The sequence below is a fragment of the Astatotilapia calliptera genome, chromosome 6, assembly GCF_964374335.1.
Source record: "Astatotilapia calliptera chromosome 6, fAstCal68.1, whole genome shotgun sequence".
NCBI lineage: Eukaryota > Metazoa > Chordata > Actinopteri > Cichliformes > Cichlidae > Astatotilapia > Astatotilapia calliptera.
In genome coordinates, this window is record NC_137427.1 from 18,382,878 (window position 1) to 18,409,934 (window position 27,057).

The 27,057-nt window shown below is 43.5% G+C and overlaps 1 protein-coding gene across 9 annotated transcripts in view; it reads left to right on the forward strand.

The window, feature by feature from the left end:
* The window catches only part of rbfox2 (RNA binding fox-1 homolog 2), a 43,457-nt gene that overhangs the window by 7,361 nt on the left and 9,039 nt on the right, over positions 1-27,057 (forward strand). For 5 of the 9 annotated variants that reach the window (XR_013909668.1, XR_013909669.1, XM_026170733.2 and 2 more), the window contains 7 exons: positions 3,956-4,006; positions 17,620-17,826; positions 21,500-21,670; positions 22,167-22,220; positions 22,364-22,456; positions 26,434-26,521; positions 26,724-26,780. Coding sequence is in view for 7 of the 9 variants with exons in the window: in XM_026170733.2 (XP_026026518.1) it covers positions 3,956-4,006; positions 17,620-17,826; positions 21,500-21,670; positions 22,167-22,220; positions 22,364-22,456; positions 26,434-26,521; positions 26,724-26,780 (721 nt within the window). In the remaining 2 variants the exon portion in view is untranslated. Of the gene's footprint in view, positions 1-3,955; positions 4,007-5,122; positions 6,435-17,619; positions 17,827-21,499; positions 21,671-22,166; positions 22,221-22,363; positions 22,457-26,433; positions 26,522-26,723; positions 26,781-27,057 lie in introns of those variants that run through there. The other 4 variants (XM_026170739.2, XM_080302872.1, XM_026170735.2 and 1 more) reach the window with 3 other exon arrangements.

Genomic DNA, 27,057 nt, shown 5'->3' on the forward strand with positions numbered 1-27,057 from the left:
TGTATATTTCTGCAATCTGCACATTGTACTGACTTTCATTTTAATGTTTACACCAGGGTTCCTTGTCAGCACTTTATGCTCAGATGTTTGTAAGCTAAAAATAAACTATTGTGTATGTTCAAATATACTGTTGTGATTGAAGAAGTTAAATAAAAATGTCAGTCATCAATTCATGCATCACCTCATGTCATCATAACAGAGGTCTGTCTTCGAGGAAAGAACAGTTTAAAATTAATGTAATATAGTATTGGCCATACTATATGATGTATTGCTTGTCTTTGTTTAATAATACAGAAGACAAAGACCTTAAAAAATAATCGCATATCGCATCGCAATCGCAATATTGGGGCAAAAAATCGCAATTAGATTATTTTCCATAATCGTTCAGCCCTAGTGTATAGTATGAATATTAATGACTTTCAACCACCAATAATAAAATGTTTAGTGTTAGATAATAAATTGTGATTCTCTGAGTAGCTAGAAACAGTATCATTTCTTTAATAAAATAAGTTATTACGTCTTAAATCCAACATGCAGATTGTTACTGGGTCTTCTCTCAGTTCCTGTTAGTTAAAGTGAAGAAGATTGAATCACCTTTACCTGAATAAATGAATACTGCTTTAGCCAAAAGAGAAAAAAAAAAGTAGGTGAAGCAGATTTATGAAACCGTTTTCTCTTTTCTTCTTGTCTCCATATTTTTCCTCCTAACTGCTTTGATCTTTTGCTCATACCGAGGCTGCTGGCTCGTGGCTAGCTCTGACTTCTGGATAGCTTTAGCTTTAGCCACTTTCCCTTTGCTAGCTTCTTTAAAATGTCCATTTTCAGTTGAGTGAGGGTGATTTATGACCCCGATTAGGTTTGTTGCTACGAACAAATCTATTCAGACTTGCCAAAGTAAGCCGTAGCTTTTCTTCTGGTTTGCTTTGGCAAACTTTGTGTCTTTGCTTACAGTAAGGAGCTTCAACACTAATGATATTTTGGCATGTGAATGTGAGTTTACGTTTGACTTTTTCCCTGCCCCGCAGTGTGTGTGTTGTGCGTGCATGAAACGGACCAGCTTGTAATCAGACAAATGTGAGGCTGACCGGCCGGTCACCGGTCAAAGCCAGGAGCGCTGGATATCAGCCGATTCCGCTCCCTGGCTGGTTGATCCGCGCATCTCTAGTTTGATTTTTAATTTTTTTTATTGGTACACTTGGTAAATTAATTGGGAAACCATTTGAGCATTACATCTGGGGCATAGGGCTGAAAAATGTGATGATTTTTTTGTAGTTTTTGTGTAATATTTCTTAAATACAGTACATAAAAGAGATGATGTATGGGTCCAGTTATTGCTACTCAGTCTTCCCATCAGGCTCCACCCTTTTACAGGAGTTTAACTGCCTTTTAGAGTGAAGTCTGACATATTAAATGTAAAAATGGGGCCAGCAGCCACAATGTCATCAACATTGGTTCCAAAAATCCAATACTGGTCTCTGGTTTCACTGGAATGAAGGGATAATGCAGATTAATCATTATGGGCAATTATGTGGTGCCGTAAATAATTACATACAAATGTTAATTCTCTCTCTATCAGATCTGAAATAAATTGGGGGATCCAAATCACAATTGTGTTCAGCGGTTTCATTATGTAGCATGTGATCCAGCAGCTGATGCTGCTTCATGATTATCTTCATGCCAGAAGGGTCGAAGCAGCCTCCAAAACCCCCCCAGTGACTCCAACCAGCGTACCCTCAAAGAAGCACGTGTAGGTTTACTGTGTGAGGTATACCGAGGGGAAAATAAACTTTAGATCTTCTGGCCAACAGTTTGGAGGCTTAGCACATAAGTGCTTTGTGGAAGAAGTGGATTCACATCCTCTCGAGTGTATGCAGTGCCCTGCTTTGCAGTTAGGTAGGATGACTCTCAGAGTAGTGAAATGTAGTTCCTATTTTCCTCCTCCTCATCAGAACAGTAGCGGTCCCAAGGCGCGATAGGAATAGACACGAGTCTTGTGACCAAATTAGACATCCCACACGTGCTAAACAATCACACACACACCTACCCCACCTGTATTTATTTTTTTTGAAGAGCGGTATCAGGGTTCATGTGTACAGTGGGATACTTCTGCTGAGTGAAGGAGAAACCTGGAGGTAACTGTGCCTCTCATCCTGTGCTTCCTTTCAGATTTAATTATTACAGGACTGCTCCCGTCTCCCCTCCACCTCCTGCAAGCTGGTCTCTCTCCCCTCTCCTCCTCCCCATCTTTGCCATCTGTTGACTTCAGGTCATTTTGCTACTTTCTCGTGATTGCTCACCCGGTCTTCCCCTGCAGTTTCTTCTGTTGTTTTAGCCCCCTCCCCAGGAAAAAAGTCATTACCATCCCCGGAACGAGTCAGCGCGCCTTTATTGACTACCTGAAGTACAGAGTTTTCTATTTTCTCATGTTCGGTGCAAGTGGCCGCGGTGTTGAGTGACACTGAGATACACTCATCCTGAGCTGACTCCAGTGCACTGCCCCCCTCCCCCGCTCATCCCGCTGAGTTGCTTAAGGAAATTAAGCACATGACTCCACTCGTGTATGAGTCATTGTCTTTGCTCCCTCCATTCCCCCCCCCCCCCCCCCCACTTTTTTCTTTGCTGCCCATTTCCTGTTGAATTTCCAGTCCTTCCCTATTTTCCTGCTCATATGTTTCCAGATGTTTGCCTGTGAGAGCGCCGCCCTCACTGTGACGCAGCGTGCCCGTTCCATGAATCTCGTGCGCCCCCATACCTTCAGTGTTTTTTTTTTATTTTTTTGTGTTTAGAGTTTGGCCTCACCGTAAAGTAAGGTTCATACTTTATTCATGTTATTCAAGCCTCTAAGAGGTGATTCATTATTTAGAGCTTCTACCTCCCAAAGCCAGTTCACTAAGTACATTTTTGGCTCTGAGATAGACTCGCGCAAGCTGCATTTTTCAATCACGAAGACGCTTCCTGCTCCCTCCTCCTCAACCGAGCCTCTTACATTTGGAAATGTTGTGCTTAGTTTTAGTGAAACGGCCCCATGGGGTCCAGAGTTAGATGGCTACAGTATTAATCAGGCGAACTCAAGCTGTGAAGCGCACAGAGCAAAGTGTTCCCCCTGGGTACAGAGCAGACGAGGGACATTGGTTCCAGATGAAAGGAAGATCAGAGGGGGAAGGACAGAGGGAGGAGGGAGAAGCTGGGTTGTTTTCTAATCTAGTGATATGAAGTCAGAGACAGGCAAATCTGTTTTTTTTCTCCCTTCAAAGTGTGTTGTAATTGCTGTGAAAAGCGCTTCCATTTAATGGAATACATTAGCATAAAAGCTGGAACACGGTATTATGAGAGTGAATAAAGTGAGTTACAAACTATTTTAGGGAGTAGAGGAATGATTTATGTTTAATATTTGGCCATAAACAAATTATTTTTTTGTCTCCTCTGCATCTTGTGTTACTGTAATTACTCACCAGATGTTTGATGTATCCGCCGCTGCTTTGCACAGCCAGAACATTGAGAGGGATGTGTTGGAGATTGCATCAGGGCTCATGATCGCATTTCACACCGATGGGCTTCATGCTCGCTGACACTCCTGACCTATTTATGATTTAAGAGCCGCGGTGACACTCATTCTTTCTCTCCCGTCTTTCATCTACTGCTCGCATGATCTCACTCGCCCCCGTTATCACGGCTTTGCAAGCAGACAAAAGATCCACTGGGTGGAAAACTCTGAAGGAGACTGACTTGGGAGATAGCAGGAGTGTGTCACAGAACAGAGTTAATTTGATTAGGAGTCAGAAACGGCACGCAGCTGTAAAGTCAAATATGGAGGCAACAGCTTAGTGGGCATAAAAACAGAAGGAAAAAAGTCTGAGTGAATAACAATGAAGCATGAAAATGTTTTTAAGCGACTTGTCCTTTTTCTTCACAAATTTCTGACCATGTTTCCGAAAAATCTGCTCCTCTCTTTCAGAACAACGACCCCTTGGCGCTCAGCTATCACGGATACCCGTCTCATAGTCAGGTAAGAGGAAAAACATGTGCCAAAATCCACGTTGTGTAATGTGGCCTCATTCCACTCCTTCCATTTATACAGTATTCAGATAACATTAATATGGCTCAGTGTAGCTCTTCAAACCACAAGGTGGGGGTGTAGATTATAAATTAGCAGTCGTGTAGTAAAAGACACGCCTCCACAACCCTCCAGTATTACCCTCCACCCACTTTCCTTTCTGTTCCCAATAATGCACACTTAGTAATCATCTTTCAGATGGCAAATCCAACTTGTTCTTTCTCTTTTAGCACCTTTAAACATGCTGATGTTATAGTTTTCTTCCCACAAACACGCACTCCCACTGCATTGCATCTTGTTTGTGTTTATGTGTGTGTGCGTGTAAGACTACAGCATGTTTGCCCATCTTTGTATTAGCCTGCTGATTGTGTTATTAGACTGCTCAGTTTATGTGGTTAATCCTTAGATCATCCTCCGTTCATCCACTCATCCTCTCATGTTCTGCCCGTAATCTCCTCATCCCTCGCACTCCGTGGTGCCCGACAACCTCCGGCTGCTTATCTGCACTTTATCTGTCTTCACTTGAATGCTTTTATTTGCCCCAGTATGAGAATGGGCTTTTTTTTTTTAGTACAGCTAAGTGGGTATTGCAGAAGCCTGGAAGTCAAACAGACAGTTTTGATTTCACTCTTAATCTTACTTTTGATGATGATGTTTTAAAGTTTCGGCTTGTCTGAACAGCCTCTTGTTGGGATCGAAAGAAGTCATTCAAGGACTGCTTGGGGGCTTGGAGGTGTGATTTGGCCTCTGACCAGGAGGGGGGAAAAAATGACAGAGAGGAAGAAAACAATGCCGGGCAGCGGAGGCTTCCACAACACTGAGGTGCTAAACTGTCAGCAGCAGTGTGAGAATGATGTGATCAAAGACTCCTGGAAGGAAGAGCCTGGAGAGTAGCAGAAGCCCCAAGTGTGAAGGGGAAGACAAGCTCTTTGCAGATGGAGTATGAAACTTGGCAGGCTGCCTATTGAAGTAGTTTTCAAACTTTTTTTATATAAAGTAAAATCATCAGGTAATGGCTTGGCATGGTATTTGTCACCCGGTGCGCAAACCTGTGCCGCGCTGGAGTTCTGCATTTGAGCAAAGGATTCACGTGCAGTGTGCTGTGCTGAAGATTAATGCCACTTCATTACTCGTGTAGTCGATGGTCGTTATTCAAGAAACGATGGCGATTTGTTCGGCGGGTGCTGGCATCTTTTCTTGCATCTTTGATGAGCCTTCCTGCTCAGGGCGTGTTTGGTGCCCCCAGTGGTGTCGTTTTCTTCTGAGAAAAATCTGCTCAATGCTTCAATATGTTTAGCTGTAATGATGCTATCTTTAGCTCTCTGCTGGACGCGGATTACCGTGGGGGTTTGGGACATATTTTTAAAAATGCAGCGAGCGCGAAGCCAAAACAATGATCTAAAAGGTGCTAAAATGCTCTGTAAACCTAAGGGGAGCTGCAGAGCTTACACCGCTGTGGCTTCATCCTCCTTGTTTTTATAGAAATATCGTCCGACACAGCTTTAAGTTGAATGTGATAACAGCCAGACTTGGGCCATGTTGGCGGTGTTATGAAAAACGCTGCTCGGTATGACCTAGTATCGTTGCAGTCGTGACTTTTGCAGGAAAAAAATGACTGATGTGTAAAATTACCGGCTCATTTGCGTAACAAGGTGCGTGTCTGAGAGAGAGAGAGAGAAGAAAAGACGTCTATTGCTCTCTCCCAGTGGTGCCAGCAGCCCCAGTTAACTCACCTACATGGAGAAAGAGAATAGAAGGAGAGAGAGAGAGTGAGGAGAGGAGAGGAGGACTGCGACATGAGAGGAAAGCAGAGGGGAGGGGAAAGTTTGCAGGTGTGACAGAGGCAGAGAAGTAGGAAGGGGGAGGCGTTAGGCTATCTGGGTGAGATAGGAGGAGAGGAGGAGGACCGGAGAAGAGACAGAAGAGATGAGCAGGCAAGGGCACAGCAGCAAAACAGAAGGCTGGGGGTAGAGGGAAAGCAAAGGAGCGAGTGGGAGAGGGAAAGAAAAGACTGAGTGGGAGTCGGGGAGAGAGAGAGAGAGAGAGAGAGATAGAGGGGAAGGGGGGGTTGAAAGAAAAGAAAAGCAAGCAAGTAAGCAAGTGAGGGAGAGTGACAGGGACAGAAGCCAGGAGAGGAGGAGGAGGAGGTGGGGAGGGGATTGGCAGGGCAGACAGAGCGAGCGGGGGCAGAGAGAGGGAGATTTTGAATTTGTGAGACAGACAAGAGAGACTGAGCTGGTGAGGTGACACAGGCTCGGCGAGGGAGAGAAAGCGAGGCAGCGTGAGAAGAGGAAAGGAGAGAGAGGAGAGAGGAGCGACGACAGTTTGAGTTGTTGCACAGAATACGATGATGGGACTGTACTATCCTAACGTGCTGTCGGTGAGTGTTTATCCCCGTATCTTTTCATATCCTCCTCCGCCTGCGTGCACGGCCGCTGCATCTCCTCGTCGGCGCTCGGGCTCGGCCGTACGCGAAACGGCATCAGAACGGGCTGTCATCGAGCATTAAATGTTAATTAACTACTAACAGACGAGGAGGCTACTTGACCCGATCGCTAGAGCGGGTCCAGTCAGAGAGCGTTTCGGGCTCTTGTCAGGACTCGGCAGCTACTTGCTACGAGTGGGATATAAACACTGGAAGTAGTGTAGCAGGCGTTGATGACAGCGAGATACAGGCTGGAGATCGTATCTCCACAATTATGATTCGTTATGCCGAGCCGCACGAGCGGCAGTGTGTTATTGTACGCTGTTATTGTGGCATCTGTCCCCCCCCCCAACCCTGCCAAAAGCTAGAAGTGCACGCAGTTTGAACATCAAGGGCTGCCACTGCCAGAAACTGCGCTCAGCCATGTATTATGTATGGTCAGGAGAATCTTATGTGAGCATACAGTACAGCGTGTCAGCTGGATGTAGCGGTTCAGTGGCGTTATTTCTGCTAGTCAACTATTTCGATATATCTGAAGCAGGAGAGTGGAAGCAGAGAGGGAATTGGAGGGGGGAGAGGAGAGGTAAGTGGAAAACTCTTTCTTCTTTATTGGCCCTGCAGCTGTCTCTGTACATCGCTCCAGCCTGTGAGCGAAAGGGACAGGTGTCCACAGAACAGTTGTCCCTGCCCTTGTGTTGTGTTTTCCTTTTTTTATTGCTCGTTCTTTCTCTCTCGTCCTCCCTTCTGCATCTCTTCTATTCAGCTAACAACACCTCCTCACTGTAATTTCTGTGTCACACATTTCACAAACACACACACAAGCTCGAGCACACAGTGGGCTGCAAAGTTGGTGCATGAAGTGTCATGTTCATATCATTACATTTCAATTGGTGTGAGTCAGTATGAGTGTGTGTGTGCTTCTCTTTCAGCTGTACCTTGGATTCCTGCTCTCTTTACTGTTTGACCTCTTTTCTCCCTTCTCTCGCTCTCCCCGGGGCCCTGGCAGCTGTTATCTCAATGTTTTCCTTTAAGAGCCCCTGGAAGAGAGGGGGATGGGGTTTGAAGGGAGAGAGGGAGAGAAGGAGAGAAGGAATGGGAGCACGAGGAGAAGATTTTTAAAACAATTTTAGGGTGATGGGACACCCCACGCTTCCCCACCGCAGTCAAGGAAGCTCGTAGGTGAGGGAGCAGAACAGACACGGGCGAGCAGCATGAAAATCACATATTGTAGGTCAACTAGAGGCGGCTAGTTTGCTCAGTGACGCAATTTCAGTGTGTAAAGCTGACTTTGCAGTTATGTCCATATGTGAGTGTTCCGAGTTTGTTTACAGCGGGGGTAATTTATCAGCTCCTTGATGGCGCTGCTTTTGCTAATTTTATATAACTAAATATATATATTTTTTAAATTGTCTCTTTCTCCTGCGAGAGAGTTGAGAGCAGCAGATTGGGTGCAGAAGAAATATTTTCTCAAGCCCCACCTAAGCGTGTGCCCTGAGGCAAGGGAGAGACGCCTACCTGCTGCAAAAGCTATGCGCAGCCTGCCACGCTTGCACAAACTGGAAACGGGTCGTGAGGATTCACCCCCCCACACACTGGCACGCCTCCACCTCCCAAATCTTGTTATCGATTCTTTGCAGGGGTAACAATGGTGGTCGTTAACTGATCCCGATGAACCGTGTTGCCGTGGCAACTTGGATGAGTCACTCATTTTGCGCTGATTGTTAGGTGGTTCGAGGCATGAGGCAAAATGTTGATGGGAAACCTTTTGTGATGTAAACACCTTTCTGGACGGGGGTAAATCTTGAGCGGGCCTCCTCCTCCTCCAGCTGTGTGCTTCCCTTAACTGCTCTAAAAGTGCTCAGCGTGAGGCATCAGTGCAGCTTTAACAAAAAAAAAAGAAGGAAAAAGGCAGGGGTTGCCCTTCCTGACTCTTTAGGCGGTGCAGTTGACAGTGACAACACCGTCCTACAGCTGGCTTCCGTATGTTTTTAAACCACACTGGACAACCAGGCGATTAGTGCAGAGCCCTCTGTGAGCGTCAAACAGGACAAACTAGTTTCAGGGTCATGTCTAATGTATTGAAAGAGGCATAGTCATGTTGGGTTAATACATATCTGTTTGCAGGTTTGTATGCTCACCTGCCTGTGTGTTTGTCTGGGATGGCGTGTGGATTCTAATGTGGAATAAATGTGAACAAATAATGTCATCATCCTTTTTGTTTTCGGGTGTTTATCTTTCATAAAATGCCGCAGTGGTGCTGAACGGACCATTTATGCAGCTACTGAGGAGATGACAGGGGAAAGTCGGGGTTGTGCGTGTGTGTGCATGCGTGCACGCGCGAATGCATGTTCCTGTGCACATGTATGAGGCTGGGGAGTCTCCCAGAAATGGCGTGCGAGGAAGGGGAGACCCTACAAGGAAAAGGATGGGGGTGGATTAGGAGGGGTTTGTTTGACAAGCACACATGTTACCCTATAAGGAAATGGAGGAGAGAATGGAAGGAGGAGCCTGGATCGCGCTGATATCCTGTTGCTATGAGGCAAATGAGCTTGATTGACATGTGTGGGGGCGGGACGTATGCGAGGGTCCCGTCTGGATTTTATGAAGCGTAAAGAAGTGAAGCGCACAGCAGAGAGAGTGGGAGGAAAGGGAGAACAGCAGCAGAGAGGAAGAGCGAGTGAAGGGAGGAGGGGGGAACCGATGGAGGAGGGGTTGATGTTGGATGGAATAATTTAACAAGAGGGTGTCTCCTGGCTCATCGGTATGCCACAGGCATGTTGTAAAACGTTTCTCCAGCTGTTTGCAGCTTGGGTAACAGCAGCGCAGACTCGGAAGCCAAGATCTGAGCTGAACACCGAACTTCACCACTTAATCCGATTATTGAGCCAAAATACGAGCTGCTGCTAACAACATGAATCACGTTTTCCATAGTCCAGTCTGTTGAATTAGGCATTAGCGTTATGGCCGGAAGCCAGAGAAAGTACGATTCTGAAACGTCATTATTCATGTGAAATGACCCACTGATGCCCCAGTTAGCTTTTAACCACACTTCCTCTCCTCTCTCCTTTGCTCTTCTCCTTGTCTCCTCGAGTAGCGTAGTGAGACTGCCGCAGACGGGCACATTTTATAACATGCCTCCTCAGACACACTTGCTGCTGCTAACTGACCCGAAAGTAAGCCAGCTACAGCTACCGCTCTGAGTCACTGGCTTTGCCTGGCCAACGCATGCACTTTCACAACCCTTAAAATCCCTTAAAACACCGGGAGCATACACCGAGACAAGCGCAAGACATGCACACAAGCAAAATGTACACAAACCTTGAGTGCTGACACAAATGAACAGCCTACAGTTTGCTTGTGCACAGGGCAGCACTTCTCCAAGAATGCCCTCCTCCTCTGCCTTTGTGTTCCTCCTCTTATCCTGCTATCTGTGTGCATTTATTCAGTAGATGCTTTTATCCTGATTCGAATCACAAAGGCCACTCGCAGTCAGCAAAAGGCCCCAAAGCCTTACAGAGGGAGGGAGACGAGGAGGGGGGCACATACTGTTTTTGGAGATACGGGGTTGTTAACACAGTGCATCAGGTATAGAGAGGCCCGTTGAGATGCTGCAAAAATGGATCTCCTCTGAAAAGGCCAATCGTCAAACACAAATACAAGGTTGTTTTTGGCTTGCATTCCCGCTTCTATTTTGGGTCTGGCAGAAGGAGCGGCAACAGCCGGGGTTGTCCATTCTCCTGCGAGGCTGTAGTCTGTGCATGAGCAACAACAATGAGGAGAAGAGAAGAACCGACAGAGTTGTGATCGGGGGTCTGTGTCAGAAAATAACTTAAAGAGACTCCGACTCTAACCACAAATTTCTTATTTTCAGTCCCAGAAAAAGCTCCCAGTATTCCTCGCTAAGAGCTAAATATAATTGAACACGGGGAATTTTAATCCAGAGAAGCTAGAAATGTGAATCAGAGCTGGTCTTGAGATTTATCTTCAAAACTACCAGTGGAGACTGGAGTCAGCAAGTTTGCACTATTACATTTATTTCAGCACAGCTCATTCATTCACTGTTTTCTTGAATTTGCCTTAAAGTTTAGATTATTTAGCCTGATAAGGACAAGACACACATGTATGTGAAAACATGGGTTGCTGTTGATGTTTATTAATACTCAGATCCAGAGAGATCTTGTTCACTACCTACCTCTACTACCTTTACTTTGGTTTTTCTTTGGTTTTTAGTGATTAGAGCTGCAACACAATCGTCCTCAACCAGAATTATTCAGATGATCTGTCCAATATTGGCTGCTATAACTTATTTGTTCCATAGGTGCGACTGTTTGCTTATCAATGAAGAAATGCTTCCTCATTGATCAGTCTCTTAGGCATCTAAAGGTTCATAGAGATTGCTACATTAATGCATTCTTAATGTGATTTTATGCCGTGCCGAGGATGAATCCTGCATATTTACAGATCTATTTCTCTATCATTGGTGACATTCGTCAACTGGTCTATGAAATGAACTGGTTCCAGTACCTTTGATATCGATGATACAGCTGATTCAGGGTTGGTATAGAAAACCTTAGAGAAGGCTGGTGAGGCTCACAGGGTCACAGAGTTTATGTTCCTCCTCCTTTCAGAAAAAAAGATCAAAGATTTGAAGTCGTCATCTCTAAATCTGCCTCCTGGGTCATACCTCTACTCAGTGGTTTGTGCTGCTGAAATTACATATGTATATTGCTGCAATCAGAAATTGAGGCTTAAAGCGTGCGCTATTAACATCCAAGTCACTATCATTCTGTCTAAGTTGCATCACAACTTGTCAAGTCCAAGACTGACTCATCTGTAGTCGAGTGAGATGTGTCATGAGTCATCAATGTTGGGACTCAAGTACGACAGCAGTAAAGCGGTGATGAACAGTAGGAGGGTGGTTTTCCCATCAAATTGGACAAAAGATAGACTTTTATTGCATTTATTCATGTAAGCCTCTACAGCAGGGGGATCCCTCAGTTAAAACAATCTTCCTTTTGACCTTTTTTGCTTATATGTTAAGTTTTTTTTAATTCATTCCATTGAAGCTCTTTAATTTGCAGTAAGATAGAAATATAAAATAAATGATAGCTTTAGACTTTAAATAAAAGCAGAGCTGTCAGCGTATTCACTCAGTGCAGCTTGTTGGACGGTGGAAAAGCATCTGAAGGTGGGAGGGGAGGCGTGGAGGTGCTTTGAGCTCAGCGTTAATAACATGGCGATATTTATAAACAAATATCTGCTCATTTTATTTTAACCTTTGCTTTTTACTTATATGAATATGCAGAATCTTTTGGGAAGTGGAGCGGGAAGCCTTCTGGTTTCCGTTTGTAGCCCGGTTAACACTAGTTGGAACACAAACAGTCGCTTTTGAGCAGGCTTTGTTTGCACGCAGGTAAACAGTCCCAATGAAAGGCACAAGAGAGGCTGCATTTTTGAAAATGCAGCCTCCAAACCACCAGCTATCATCTAATGCCAATTTTGTTTTTAATTAGTTTTAAAAATGTATCTCAAACAATGACTGCCAGATGGAAGAGGAAGTCTTGGCCCAGGTCATCAGAGCAGAAGACAAGCCAGTACGTTCTCTGACTGACGACATGGTAACACCCGTAACGTTTACCGTTTTCACCGTTTTCACCGTTTTTAATTTAGCCTGTTAGCTAAATAGCGAATATTTGGCAGTCAGAGCACAGAACTGCATTATGATGCGGTGATGCCACTAGATCAAAAGTGAAAGAGATCATTAAAATTTAATGGCGCTGCATTTAATAGCGGCTGAAACAGTTAAAAGGTTTCCCTCATTGCCACAAAATGTTGCCAGCCTATTGTCCCCTTTCAGCTTTTCCCGTTTCACCGCTTCACCCAATCTGGGGTCATCAACTTTCCCTTTCGAAGGAAGACACGGGAGCGGGTCGAGTTTCTCTCTCTTTCTGTTTGCCACCCAGGTTAGCTCCTACCTAGTGACCCAGAATTGCTTGCTCCACCTACTCTCATATTCACCTCCGCAAATGCATTTAATCTAGGATGGGTTTATGCAAAGTGAAGTCATTCAGTGTGTCACTTAACATGTCTGTTTTTTTCCCAGCTGCAGTTAAAAGCTTGATCTAAACTAGCTAATTTCCACATCTCTGCTCTCTCCTTTTCTTTTTTTTTTTTGCATCTCTGAATTGAGCAAATGTAATGAATTCAGGATCTCTCATCAGAGGATTGCAGCTAATGTTCACATTATTGCCACCAGTGAAGTAACAGAGTGTTGTTTCTTTTCCCCCACAACAAGAAGAAAATGCATGTTTTGTTCACTAATTGGAGCATAAAATCATAACGGCTAATAACAGAAACCAAATTAATGAGAGGGTGAAGTAATGCAGGAAAAGAGATGCAGCAGTTCATTTCTCTTTATTTATTCTGGGAACTTGGAAGAGCTGAAATTTTGCAAAGCCGCACCTCTAAAAGCATGCATCCTAAAACCCTGGCAGGTTATAATAATCACAGGAACAATCTGTGCAAATCACAAGCACGGCTCGCCAAGGTGTAAGGTGTTTGCGCTGCGACGTGAAACTTAGGACACGGAGGCGAGGCTGTTGAGGAGCGCTATCTTGTATCAAAATCTTAATTTGAGTGCTTGTGGGCGAGATTGGAAGAGGTTCATACAGCTGCAGAGTTTAGATGAGCGGACACAGCTGCTATCTGAAAACGTGAATGAAGTTAAACTTGGACACTGTGGTCAGTAATCTGGTGGCTGTATTGCTCAAGTGGCAGCCACTGAAGATGAGGATCGCGGTTTCTGTTTTGCCCGAGGTGGTGACTCTTCACCTGCCAGGCGAGCTGCGGGGATGTGTGCGCGCGGCGAAATGGTGTGGCAGCGGCGCTTCGGGGTAAGGCTCACAGTGTTGAGATGAGCGATAACATGCATTTTAGTGCCCGTTATCGGTGAGCGAGAGCCAGGGAGATGGCAGGATTTCTGTTTGTAATTACACTCCTGAAATCACAAAAGGCAGAACGCGGCTGCAGCCTTTAACGGACGAGTTCAAAGCATTCCTCTTAAAGCGTCTGGTTCTGCCTACTTTTTGCCTCACGACGGCGGGAAAGACAAGTATAGGTGCGATGCAAAGAATTTTCTGCACCAGGAATCTTCCAGTAAATGATTAGATGAATAATTATATCATTCTTTTGTTGTTCTTTAAAAAGGCAGCTTAAAACTCATGTGTTCAGACAGACACTATGTTGTTTTTCTTCATTCATGTGTGTCCACTTTGCCTTTGGCGTGGGCTGGATTTGATTAAATTACCTCTGTAAAGCAATTTGTGACCATTCCTTGTCTCAAAAAGCGCTATAAAAATGAACTTTACTCATTTACTTAGCGACTTGTGAGTTCCGGTATATCAGACATGATTATTCTTAAGTTTTAGACCCCGCTTTGCTTTTAGAGCTGCATAAATTCTTTGTGGCATCGATTCAGCGAGGTTCTGGAAACATTCCTCTGAGATTTTGGTCCTCACTGGCATGAAGGAATTGTGCAGCTCATGAAGCCGTTTTTCTTTTTTTCTTTTTTCTCCTTTTGCCCGTTCCCCCACATCTCAAGGGTGCTCGATTGGATTGAGATGTGGAGACTGTGGAGTATACTGAGGATACCACTGAGCCCATTCTCCTGCTGAAAATAGCCATTTGAAGATGGGTACACTGTCATTATAAAGGGATGGGCATGGTCACAAACAGCATGAGGTTCAAAGTTTACCATAAAAAAAACACATCTGCAATACAATTACACCACCAACCTGAATCGTCGATATAAAAGCAGGATGGATCCGTGCTTTCGTTTTGTTTATGCCAAATCCTGACCCGTCCGTCTGAGTGCTGCACCACAAATCGAGATTCATCGCGGCCAGGCAACGTTTTGTCCCAATTTTTAGTGAACCCGTGCCACTCAATTTCCTGTTCCGAGATGACAGGAGCGGCACCCGGTGTGGTCGTCTTCTGCTGTGGGCCATCTGCTTCCATATTCTTTGTGCTGTGTTCGGCGATGCTCATCTGCATATTGGTGGTTATTTGAGTTGCTGCCACGTTTCTGTAAGCTCAAACCACTCTGGCTGTTTGTCTCTGGCCTCTCCAGTCAACAAAGCATTTTCGCCCAGAGAACTGCCACTCACCGGACCCCCCCCCCCCCCTTCTCTATAAACCCTGGAGATGGCTGCATATGAAAATCTCAGTAGATCAGCAGTTTGTCAAACCAGCCTGTCTGGCACCAACGGCCATGCCACTTTCAAAGTCACCTAAATCACCTTTCCTCCTCATTCTGATATTTGGTTTTAACTTCGTAGGAGTCTCCTGACCAGTGCCAGTGTCTGACTCAGTCCATTGAGGTTGTATATAGGTACATACAGGAACGAATTTCTTTGAAGTGTGATGGGCGGCATTTTCCTTTTAATAACAAAGCATTTCAAGGACGATGCTTCTGACTGATAAAATGTCTTAAAAAAGTAGTCCAGGAAGAAATCATTAGATTGATGTTTATAGTAAATGTACACAAATCTATTTTCTGTATTTAGAGTTAGGATTTATCCAATAGAAAAAATACTTAAGTTGTTAAGTTTAACAAATTCCAGCTTTATTTGCTTAAGTTTGTCTGCTTGGTACACGGCAGAGTTTCTCTCTCACTGCTCGCTGGGAGCAGCTCAGCTGAAGCTGTTCTCGTGTCACGATATCGATGTGATCCGTGTCGACCGCGTGCATCCCCCGGTTTGTTACTGAGTCGAGGGGCCGGACTACAGTGTCACAGGTGTGACGCTGAGAAAGGTCAAAAGCTGGGAGACAGATGGCATGCTCGCAAACGCACACACAAACACACACGCACACATACGTACATACTCACCCTCCCACACACTTATAACACTCCCAAAGGGACAGTGATCTATTGTGCAGCTCAGATGGGCATCGCTGCAGCCTGTCACTCACACACACACACACACACACACACACACACACACACACACACACACACACACACACACACACACACACACACACTTGAAGTGAGTATAGCCAAGCAGATGTCAGGTAGGCTCAACTGAGTCTATTTAGAAGTGATATAATGCCGACGGGGGGGCGACATTGTAACTTCTTTTACTAATTAATTATTGTATTACTGTCTTTGCGAGTCTGTCTTACATTAGTACTATTCCTAATAAAGCAATGATGATGATGATTGTAGTAATTAGTTGTTACAGTCAAATGAGAAGAACAAAGAGGTTAGAAAGACACAGCAAAGGAGAATAGGCTGAACAAAAAAGGCTACACAATGGGTGCTACTCCGGGTTTCTAGATATCGTCATCATTTGTATCTATTGTGATTTACAAATGTATAATTTAGTTTTTATGATTTTGTTTTCTGGTGCCGGTATCAGGTTGTTTAGTTCTCATTTTCTGGTACATTTTAATGTCATATGTATCAGGTGTGGTGAAAAAAATATTGAGAGTTGGTAGAGTTTTTTGTTTTTTTAAATCAGGGCTAACATGCTAACGTGGCTCACGCCAGATTAATGATGATGGTCAACTGGATTTTGGCAATCAGTGTGATCTCTGCAACCACTTGAATGCATTACCACAATAGTTTTGTACATTCTTGGTCCCCAGTAGATGAATCTTACCACTAAAAATTTGATTTCATTCGGTTTGATTTGTATAGCGCCAAATCACAGCAACAGTTGCCTCAATGCACTTTATATTGGAGGAGAGCCTACAATAATACAGAAAAACCATTAGGCAACAAACTATGAGCAAGCAATTGGCGACAGTGGGAAGGAAAAACTCCCTTTTAGCAGGAAGATGCATATAGTGAATACTTTATACCTGCTAAATGTCGGTATGTTAAGTTTGTTGCTTTTAACTGTTTTTACACTTTCTCTGCAGCCCTTAGCATTTCTCACATCACCTGACAAAGGTGTTATGGCAGTGAGCAAATCTCCAGTGCAATCACTTTGGATGTCAGCTCATCTACCAGCATGTGAGAGGTCAGATTGTACCGGTTGACAAATCGCTCCGCTAAACGTCCACTGCGTTCACAGCTACAGTAAGTGAGGGGGTGTCGCTTACTGCCTTCTGCATGTCTCATCCAGGCAATCTGTTTCTGGTAGTGTGACCACGTCGTAAGTAGACCGTTTCATGCTTTGCGGTACTTTGCGTGAAAAAGGACAAACTCAGACAATGTCCTGATTTATTTATTTATTTTCTTAAAACGTGCTGACATTAGCATTTAAAGCATCCCTCTCTGAACCAGAAAACCATCGTAGTGTTTTTATAGTCTTTAATAAAATGACCAAACACTGCAGTTATTGGAATTAGAAATCTGGTGAAGTTTGAGTAATCCTTTGCAGCTATGGATCGGGCCTCGTCTCTTGAATCTGTCATCACCTTTTATCTTCAAATCCCCCAGCCCGGCCCCGTCCTCTCCCATCCTTGCTGCCTCTCTGTTACCATTTAGGGTATCCATACCCCACTGCCAGCAGTAAGGAATGTGTGTGCGCGTGTGTGTGTGTGTGTGTGTTGTGTTAATGCCTCTGCCATGTTTATGTGTCTCTACCATGTGTTTATGGACGCCTGTGTTGTTCTCCTACAAGCTCGAATTTTGGCATCTTACACATGCATCTTCTTGGGGGTGGGGGGGATAATATGTACGAAGTACTTGGGCCGGCTTCCTTGCAAACAGTTGGTCTTTGTGTGAGCGTTTAGGTGTGTGGGTGTTTGCGTGTCAAAGGTGGTTTGTGTGCAGAGGCGTTTGTAAGTGTGCGTGCAGGCATTAGACACTCATCATTGTGCAACACACTGAGCATGGAGGCATCTGACCCTCAATAATAGATGTGGCAGCAGTGAATATTTAATGGTTGGGGGGTGGGGTGGGGGTGGGGGGTTAGATACACGCACACACACACACACACACACACACACACACACACAGGAAAATGGAAATATAATATCCATGCCTGTATGACTTTTAGACTGACGCTCTTGGGGAAGTGGTCTCTGTGTGGTCGGGTGATGCTCTTAGTAAAAGATACCGTGGTATTTCGCCAGCCGACCACTTTAGTTCTCACTCCCACCTCACTTTTCTCTCTTTTTCTTCCAACAGGGTTCTCAGGATAGTGCTGGCGGTCAGGAGGGACTCGTCCCCCCACCTTTCTCTGCCTTCCCGCCTCCTCCACCACCGCCCCCCCAGAACGGCCTGGCCCTGGATTACGGGGGCAGCCTGTATGCTGCAGGGGCCGTCCAGGGTCCCGTGGAAGCCGGCGGAGCAGCGAATAGCGCAGCCAACGCCGCTAACAGCCTCAGTGCCCAAGTGAGTACCGGCCTCCTTCCTCTGTTGGCAGCCCACACCCAGGCTGTGCCTTGAGAGGGCGCTTAGTGAGTGGGATACACGTTACAGACTGAAATGAGGATATTATAAGAGCACATTACTAATTGTGACCACAATTCAAGTTTTTCTTTTCAACTGAGCTGTAACATTTTCACATGTTGTTTTGTTTTTATCTCGCTCGGATTAAAACGTATAAACCTCTCTGTGTTACGATCGTTCCTCCAAACACAAAAATAATTCCACCTGTCATAACCGATTCTGTGGCCACTTCGCTGTCACTGAAACATACACTGAGAGAGTGTGTGAAGTAGGGGTGGGTTTTTATAATCGATTCATCGATTAAAATCGATTCTGGCTTGGATAACGTAAAATCGATTCATTAAAATCCTGAATCGATTTTTTAATATAAATTTATTTTGTCCGAAATGCCAGAATCTCTGGTGACATCTCACAAAATTTCAAGAACCACCAAACAGTAAATGAGAGCAGGTACAGGGATTCTGCACATAGACTTAAACACACAGCGCGACCCGCGGATCAGAATCAGTTAGATGTCGCCTTTCTCACAGTCGGGGCTGAAAGCCGACAGCTCGCTGATCCGGGTCCGTGCTTTGTGTTCACGCCCTTTATGCGCTGATTCTAAAGCTGTTAGTTTGATCTCTCTCCAAACAATATTGACCGAACCAGCAGCAAAAGAAGATCCAAACGCTTCACATAAACATCGTCATGAATTCACTCTTTTACTGTTTTGCTTCCATTGCGATGCGCAGCTCTCTCTCTCTCTCCCCCCCCCCCCCCCCCCACCCTCTCTCTCTCTCGAACAGTTTCGCTTTCTTCATTATTCGCTTGCTTGTTACACAAGTCTACCGCTGTTTACAGACTGTCGGCCGCTGTTTTTTTCCCTTTTACATTCTTCCGAAAAGAAAACCTCATTTCTGCTGTTCAATACTGAACAAATTTAAACTTTTTAATATTATTCAAAATGCAAAATGCTTAGCCGTGTGTCTAATAAAACCGCTGTAACGTCAGAGGTAATGTTCATTAATTAATGGTTTTCTTTCGTTTTTGATGTACTGCAGAATATTTTTATAAAATCCCAGGCCAGGAAAATCACCTTCATGTTTTTCTGTGTTTTATCTTCAGCTACTTTGACACAAAGGCATCTGCTGTGATGCTCACACCTTGGATAAAGTCTTGCGAGTGTCAGCTTCCTTTTTATAGATACAAAAATATGTAAATGTTCTGATCTGAATTATACTTCTGACTGTCAAAATTTCCCAGATTTAAATCGAATCGAATCGAATTAAATCGAATCGTGGATCGAATCGATTTGGGACCTTGTGAATCGGAATTGAATCGATTCTAGAAATCAGTGACGATACCCAGCCCTAGTGTGAAGGCTGCCTTTTTCTGTCTGTCATCAAGTTTATGTAAAAACTACCAAACCGTATTTTATGAAACTGTGGAAAGGTGGAGCGCGGGCAAAGAAAGAACCCATTAAATGTTTTGGAGGCAAGAGTGGGAGAGTTCTGGATCAGTTTCTTTGAAATTGCAAAACAGGTCATTTGCCATGGTTTGGTATTCACTCTCTAAGTGCTTTCTATCATTATGATAGGAAAACAGCTTCTTTTTTTTTAACTCATCCAGCAGTTAGGGTGGAATAGCTACATTTATTTGGAGGGTTTTTGTTTTTTTTTTTCTTCTCTGGTCGACTTGCAAATTACAGCCCAATCTTCACTCTTCTTTTTGCTTTGTTTGTCTTTGAGCACTTTGACATGCAAAAGCCCACACAGCTAAACGCTCACACAAAGAACGACTGTTGGTAACATTGCCTACCCAACTTTTTAAAAAATGACAGAAGTGTGAAAACACAATTTGCTTAAAGCAGGAATTTGACATGGGTGTTACTGCTGATGGCCGCCACTTATATAATGTTATATGCAATGTTTTGTCACCACAGTTAATTTTTATCCACTGTTTTTTCTTCAGGTGGAAAAAAGGTGAAAAATTCAGGTTTCTTTTTTTTCAGATGGTGGTATTTAAACATCATCAACAATAAATCCTTATAAATTTTGAAATTGGACAGCTGAGAGAAACTACATGTTTAGATTGGACTGTGTGTCTAATTTTGCAAATCCAGAGAATGACAGTACTGTGCAAAAGTCTTGACCCACACCTCATTTCTTTATATATAGATTTTCTGAAGGTCTTTTGAAGTTTTTCTTTGGACATTGGCTGCTTTTCTACTCACTCCAGTCCCTAAAGTTTCTCATTTTTAAAGTAATGTTTGCTTTTTCCCCCCTTGTCGTTGTTTGTTAAGCAACTTAACACTGACTTATGAATAATTCAAGCAAAAGAAAAAAATCCTTAGTCAAGATATGAAGCGGTGTTGTGTCTCCACACAGCAGACAACTGAGCAAAGAGCCAATTTTAGATGATATCTTTGGCACTTCTGGCACCGTTACTAGCAGTGTGTCACAAAGACCCGTAATTTTTTCCCCATTTCTTTAGTTGAATCTGTGAAAAATGCCAGCGATAACACAATTTGAAATTGAAATTTTATTTTTGCACCAACAAGGTGATTATCAAAGAGCTATTAGCAGAAAACTTGGCATATCTCAGCAGGGTGTGCAGCGTGTCCTTAAAATGCTGAGGAAACTGGCCAAATGGAGGAGAAAAGAAGTGGCAGGGATAAAGAAAACTACCTACACCAGATAAACAGAAAGTCATGTCCTTAAGAAATAAGAAGAAATCCAGTAAAGATCTCACAGACAACACAAATACTTGTTGCCACAAATTTTATGCAGCAATGAATCCAAATTTGACATTTTTTGGTACAAATTGTTGTCAGTTTGTAGAGAGGAGGTCAGGATGGAGGTGCAGCAGTGAGTGTCTACAGCCATCTGTAAAACACGCTGCAATTGTACAAATTCTCTTTTTGCCTTATATACTATATTGTGCATGTATGTTTGCACGTGTTTCAATAAATCACTGCAAACCTTTTCAAATTTTTCAAGCAAAATATAAAGAAATGAAAGGTGGCTCAAGACCTTTGGACTGTGCCATAAGTATTTTTTAAATCAAATACTACAGCGTCACATGAAATAAAATTTACAGTGAATAAAAACAGTCATGGTTTTCATTCGTTGTACACTGCTGCTTATAACCAGAGGCAATACAAATATGTTGAGGTTAAATCATTTATTTATTATGTTCTGTCGGTTGTTTGAGTCAATTCACAGATTTTTGCAACGGTTTTAATTTTCCCTTTAATAATTTTGGACTCTGTTCAAGCAACACGCCAAAAAATGGGAAAAATACTGTCTTTGTGTTCTTCTCACAGGGAAAAAGCACAAAATATCGATTATGAAACATAATCGATATTTTGTGCTTTTTCCCTGTTTCTAGGCAAAGCGAGTACTTGGACATTTTTCCTGTTCAATCCATAATTTGTGCAAGCTGATTAATGAACTAATCAGCACAATAATCAGCTGATTAATGGAAGCAGCGAGCAGCGCCTACTGCAGTGCAAATCTGACAGATGACAGTCTGTCAGCTAATGGTGCATTGCGTATCGTCTTTTCGCAACCCTAACAAGACCTCTTTGTTTTCGTCTGTCTGTCTCTGTTTGTCTTTTTGCATCCTTGTGTCTAAGCAGTCAGATGGGTCCTCCCAGATTGACGGCCAGTCTGGGGTTGGCTCGGGAGGTGGAGGCGGCGGGGGGAACGCCGGAGACGATTCGGACTCCAAGGCCACCCCCAAACGCCTTCACGTATCTAACATCCCCTTCCGCTTCCGAGACCCTGACCTACGGCAGATGTTTGGGGTAAGCGGACCAGAACGTTGCCTTTTTTCCCCTCCACTGTGTATCGTTACATAACAGAGTAAAATCCCCTCTAAACTAAACCCCCCTCATCTAGTGACTGCAGCCCTTTGCTATCTTCTAGTGACGCTTATATAAAAACAAGGGTTTGCCATGCTGTTTTTTTGCTGAGCAGAATCCATTGTCTTATTTGATTATTTAGATTTTCAGCTCTCCAGCAGCTTATCTAAAGTGAAGTGTAATAATCTGGCCTGGTTCCCTCCAGTTTTGCAAGAGGAACGGCTCTAAAATGCAGTGCAGAGAAAAGAACAGAGGAAAGGAAGATATGGTAGAAGACCTAGCAGCCAGTGTAGGCTCAGTGCCAGCTCATCGTGGTTGAACAGTGCTGACACCCCGTGGCGAGAAGCAGTGTGTGTGACTTACATGCTCGCTCAGCTTCTTCATTTTCCTTCTCTTTTTTTAATTAATTAATTCATTATTTTCCTGTTTCTTGTTTCAGCAATTTGGCAAAATCCTTGATGTGGAGATCATTTTTAACGAGAGGGGATCGAAGGTAGGACACTGAGGAAAAAGAAAACATGTCAGGCATTTCAAAATGCAGCAAAAAAAAAAGAAAAAAAAGAAGCTTAACTGCAATCTCCTTCTCCTCCTCCTCCTGCGTCTCCTTGTCGTTTCTTTACCCTCCTTTGCTTGCAGGGCTTCGGTTTTGTTACGTTTGAGTCGAGCGCAGATGCAGAGAGGGCCAGAGAGAAGCTCCACGGCACGCTGGTGGAAGGACGTAAAATCGAGGTAACGGCACGCTCGCCTCTTTTTCCTATTTTAATTTTTTTTTTCAACAGTGACCATTTTCTCCTCTGTGTCCCCTCCATGTCCAACTGTGACCTTAATTCTTCTGGCCCAGAGAAGGTTTCCGGATGGCTGTTGTTTAAACCCCCCACCCCCACCCCCTCCTCCCTTCGGCTTCACTATAGCATGGTGCAGTGGTGCCGCACGCAAAGGCGTCTCTTTCGAAGCCACTTCCTGTTGATGTTCGTGCTGTTAATGCTGTTCTCGTTCTTCTCGATATCGTGCGCTGTCCCATTGCACCTTGATCCTTAAAAGTCGTGTGGTTTGCAAAGCATGCTGGGTGGAGTGGCTACACAACAGGCATGGCTGGTGAGAAGTCACTACGACACGATTGCTGATGATATCTGCTTACATCACAGCATGGATGATTTTTTTTCCTTCTTTTTAAATTACTATTATTTTTGTTTAATCTGTCTTCCTGCACCTTTTCCATCATCCTCATCATCATCGTCACTTCTTCCATGATCATGACGAGTGGCCATTCTTGATTTATGGTTGTGTTTATGACTGGATGAGCAGTTAAAAGCCTCTCAGTTATTTTCCTCTTGGGTGGGGGGGGGAGAAAAGTGCTTGCTGCTGGTGTAAGAGGCTACTGTATGTTGCATGGATGGAGCACTGGCTCAGATGTTGTCAAGGATTTTTCACTCTTTTCACTTGAAATTGCGCGGCTGCCACTGAGTCGTAGTTTTTTTACGTTTGGTGTGTTTACGAGATTGATGCATGATGGGCGTTGGGGTGGGGCATTTTCAGGGGGGCAGTTTTGGGAATAAGGCTGCTGTGAGAAGTGTGGTGTCATTTCTGATGCTTTTGTAAAAAAAAAAAAAAGCCAACAAAAAACACCCTTTAATCTCAGATGTGCAAGATGAACGGTTAAAAATAAAAAGAGAAGTGTTGTTTTACACACACACACACACACACACACACACACACACACACACACACACCTGCATCCAGCGCTCCTGAAAAACAACACTAGATCTCATGGAAGTGCTTTTTCTTGTGACTTATTTTTCCTTTTTTTTCCTTTAATTTGTTAGCATGAGCTCGGATTTCAGTTGCAAATGGCCTGGGAGATCAAATACACCGTGCTTTCGCCATTTGCTCTGGCTCTTTTGATTTTAAAATCACGCTTTTGATTTTTTTTTCTTTTTTAAAAAATGATTTCTACTTGCTACTAAAGCTCTTCTGCATGGTCCTGAATGTCCTGCTCTCTTCTCTGTCTCTTGTGTGTGGGTGTGGAGAATGTTTCAAAAAATGAATAAATAAAAAATATGGAGGGTGGAGACAGAACAAACAAGTGAAGAGAATAGTCATCCCCTCTCCTGTCCTTTTATTTCATTGGTCCTCCATCTTTCTCCACTCTATTTTCCCCCCCACCCGGCCAGTCAGTCTGTCTTTCCCACTCCGTGTCCCATATGCATCTTCATCTCTTCTGTCCATTCCTACCTAAATTTCTCTGTCCATTTCCCCCTTCCTGGGATGTAGTCAGGTAGCACAAACACCAGAGAGTGGGAATCAGTTAGACTTTGAGTGATAACTTTGTCAGTTATTTGAATATAACCTGGACAATACTATAACGTGTAGTTTCCTTCCCCAAGTTATATTTTAATTTCTGACGTTTTCTGTTTCCGTTCTATTTCTTTCCTTTGTTCGCAGAGGGTTTTTTTGTTGTTGTTGTTCTTTTAATTGTTTTTTTAGAGGCTAGATTGTTGTGATGTGGCTGATTCTTGTAGGTGACTGTTGACACGTGACCTGTTACATCACTTCCTCTCTACCACAGGGTGGGGGTTGCTTTTCATTACCTCGTTTTGTTTATGTTTACTTTTTTTTTTTTTTTGGTTTTTTTGGTTCATCATTTCTTTCTTACATATATTTTCTCTATTTCCCTGATGATTTTTGTATGTTGTTGTTGTTGTCAGTCTCCACGGTAACTGCTCGCGTGTCCTCACGCCGTTTCCCTGCCAACGGTAAGTTGTGTACACATGGCATCATCTTTGAATGACCCCTCCCCCCAACCCCATCCGTCCAAATGAAATTAAAAAGAATAAATAACGATGCACCCAACACCCAAATGAAGGACTCCTCTTACTTAAGGGAGGCTTGATTGGTCGATTGACAGAACCTGATTGGCTAATCCTGTGATTGATTTGGGGAGGTGGTGAATGAAACGATTTACGTGATTAGCCATTGACCGCATGGCATTACAAAAAGGCCACTTGTGTAACTGAATGTACTGCATCTATCTGCAAGTGCAACAACTATGACTACCACTTCTTATGCGTTCATTCCAATCACCTCTCTAACTGCATTCAGCATTTAATTCCAGAGCTGTATCCTGCATGGTTTACTCTCTTTCTCGTCATCTGTATGACGTCATATAGTACTATGTCATCTCTCTGTGTCATGTGTCAGCTGATAGCTGCATTTTCTGCACCTTAGTGGGACAGCATGCTAAAGCATGTGTGCAATGTTAGCTTAACTGGAGAGGGGATAATAGTAGTCTGTATATCATGGCGTGCTGTAGTGCTTGACTACAACCTTCTGCACCAATTTGCGGACTGCAGACAGTTGCAGAGATACGGCTGTGCAGACGTGACATTTCCTCTTAAAGCTGTACCTGTGGATGAATAGTGTGTTGCCCTAAAGGGGATGCAAGCATATCGTAAAGCAATTTTACTAAATGTGGTAATTTGAGAAAAAAAAAATACAAAAGATTTTAAAAAAGCTGTCATGAAATAATTAGTAGAATTTTTTTAAAATCAGCGACAGCTTTTCTTTGTTCTGATTTCTGTTAAGCGGTTTCCTTGTTTTCGATAAGTTTGGTTCTGGATGGTGTGTGTTGGTGGTTGTGTGCTTCGAGGTGTTTCTGGCGTGTGACACTGATCTGAAATGCCTGGCAGTGTTTCACAGCCGTGGTTTCTGTTTGATTTTTTTCATTTGATTTTTATTTTTTGATTTGAGGAATGATATTTGCATCCCCCATCCTCTCTGTCTTTTATCTAGACTTTTTCTCTTTCTGTACTCGTTCTTGCTCCATCCATCATTTCTCCATCACTGCTCACGTACAGTTAGATCCAATGTAGGCAAACGGTCAGATGAATGTTGTACGAGTGTATTGCATCTTATTGTTCGTTTGTTTGAAGAACTGCACATTTGGATGGACTGTTCACTCGCTGTCTCTCTTCTCCACGTCATGTGTGTGTTTTTTCTGTGTGTTTTCATGTGGACTGGCTCCTCCTTCTGCATCCCTTTTATATTTCTGTCCTTTCTCTGTTGTTCTCTCTCCCTCCTCTTCCTCCTTTTTTCTGTATGATGTGTATTTGATTGGGAGGGCTGCCGACCTTATTTGATTGGTCTCTTGCTGCATCTGATGCTTGCTGACTGGCTAGTTTTGCTCACCTCTGGTGATGTGATGCGCTCTTGATTGGCCGTGTGTAATTTGTGTATGAACTCTTCGATTGATGTTTTTTGCATTGTGTTCAACTGATGAATCTGCCGCTTAATTCACCTTCTTTTTCCCTCCTTTTTTTTAAGGTAGCAAAATAATGGTCTTGGATTTCTTTTTGAATGCCTTTGATCTCAGATATTTTGTTGTTTTCTTTGTTCTGTGTGCCAATGGTTGCATTGTTTGCGTGCAAAACTGCCTGACTACTCACCAGGATCCTTGTTTTCAATGTCTTTCTCCTTCAAAAGAAGCGCATGCAACAAATACCATCGCTGCTCATCAACAGAATTAACCCCTGTCATAAGTACAAAACTGTGAAAAGTAAAACGACACCTCACTGAATATGAAAGCTCCAGTAATCATATGAAGTGTCACAGACAAAACTCAGCGTAACCTGACCTGTGATTGGACTGTGCTTGTGTCAACCATTAAAAGTGAATGAAATGAGCCTCTGATCACTTTCTTTGGTGTCCAGGTTAATAACGCCACAGCCAGAGTGATGACAAACAAGAAGATGACCACGCCGTACTCGAACGGAGAGGGCCTTGCGGCACTGCCATATGGTAATGCATTTTGCACGGTTGGACCAGAGAGAGGGGGCAGAAATTATTGTCACTAAATTAAAGCGGCAGACACTACCCCCACCCCCTCCCCAAAGAAACAAACAACATGCAAGAATGAGTAAATGTCGTGTGAACCCTGGCTGCCCGTCGCTTCTGTGACACGTTTCTGTTTACATGTTGTTGTCAATTTTCTTTATTATAGCTGGATGGAAGCTGAGTCCTATGGTTGGAGGCATTTACAGTCCTGAGCTCTATACAGGTAAGAAAGCCTTCCTTTATTCTTACCTGACTGATACCCAGCAAACATTGCTTGCATGTCTCCCAAAACTGATCACAATAAGAGGTCAGGCCAAACTTTTCTGATTTTTACAAAGTGCAAAACACGGTTCAGATTATTTATTTATTTATTTATTTATTTATTCTTAACAATGACAGCTAATTTAGCTAGCACATTGTTGTGTGAATGTCACCTCAACATCTAATGACATCTTTTTTTAAATAGTTAAATAGATACCCAAATTACATTTCACTTGTTA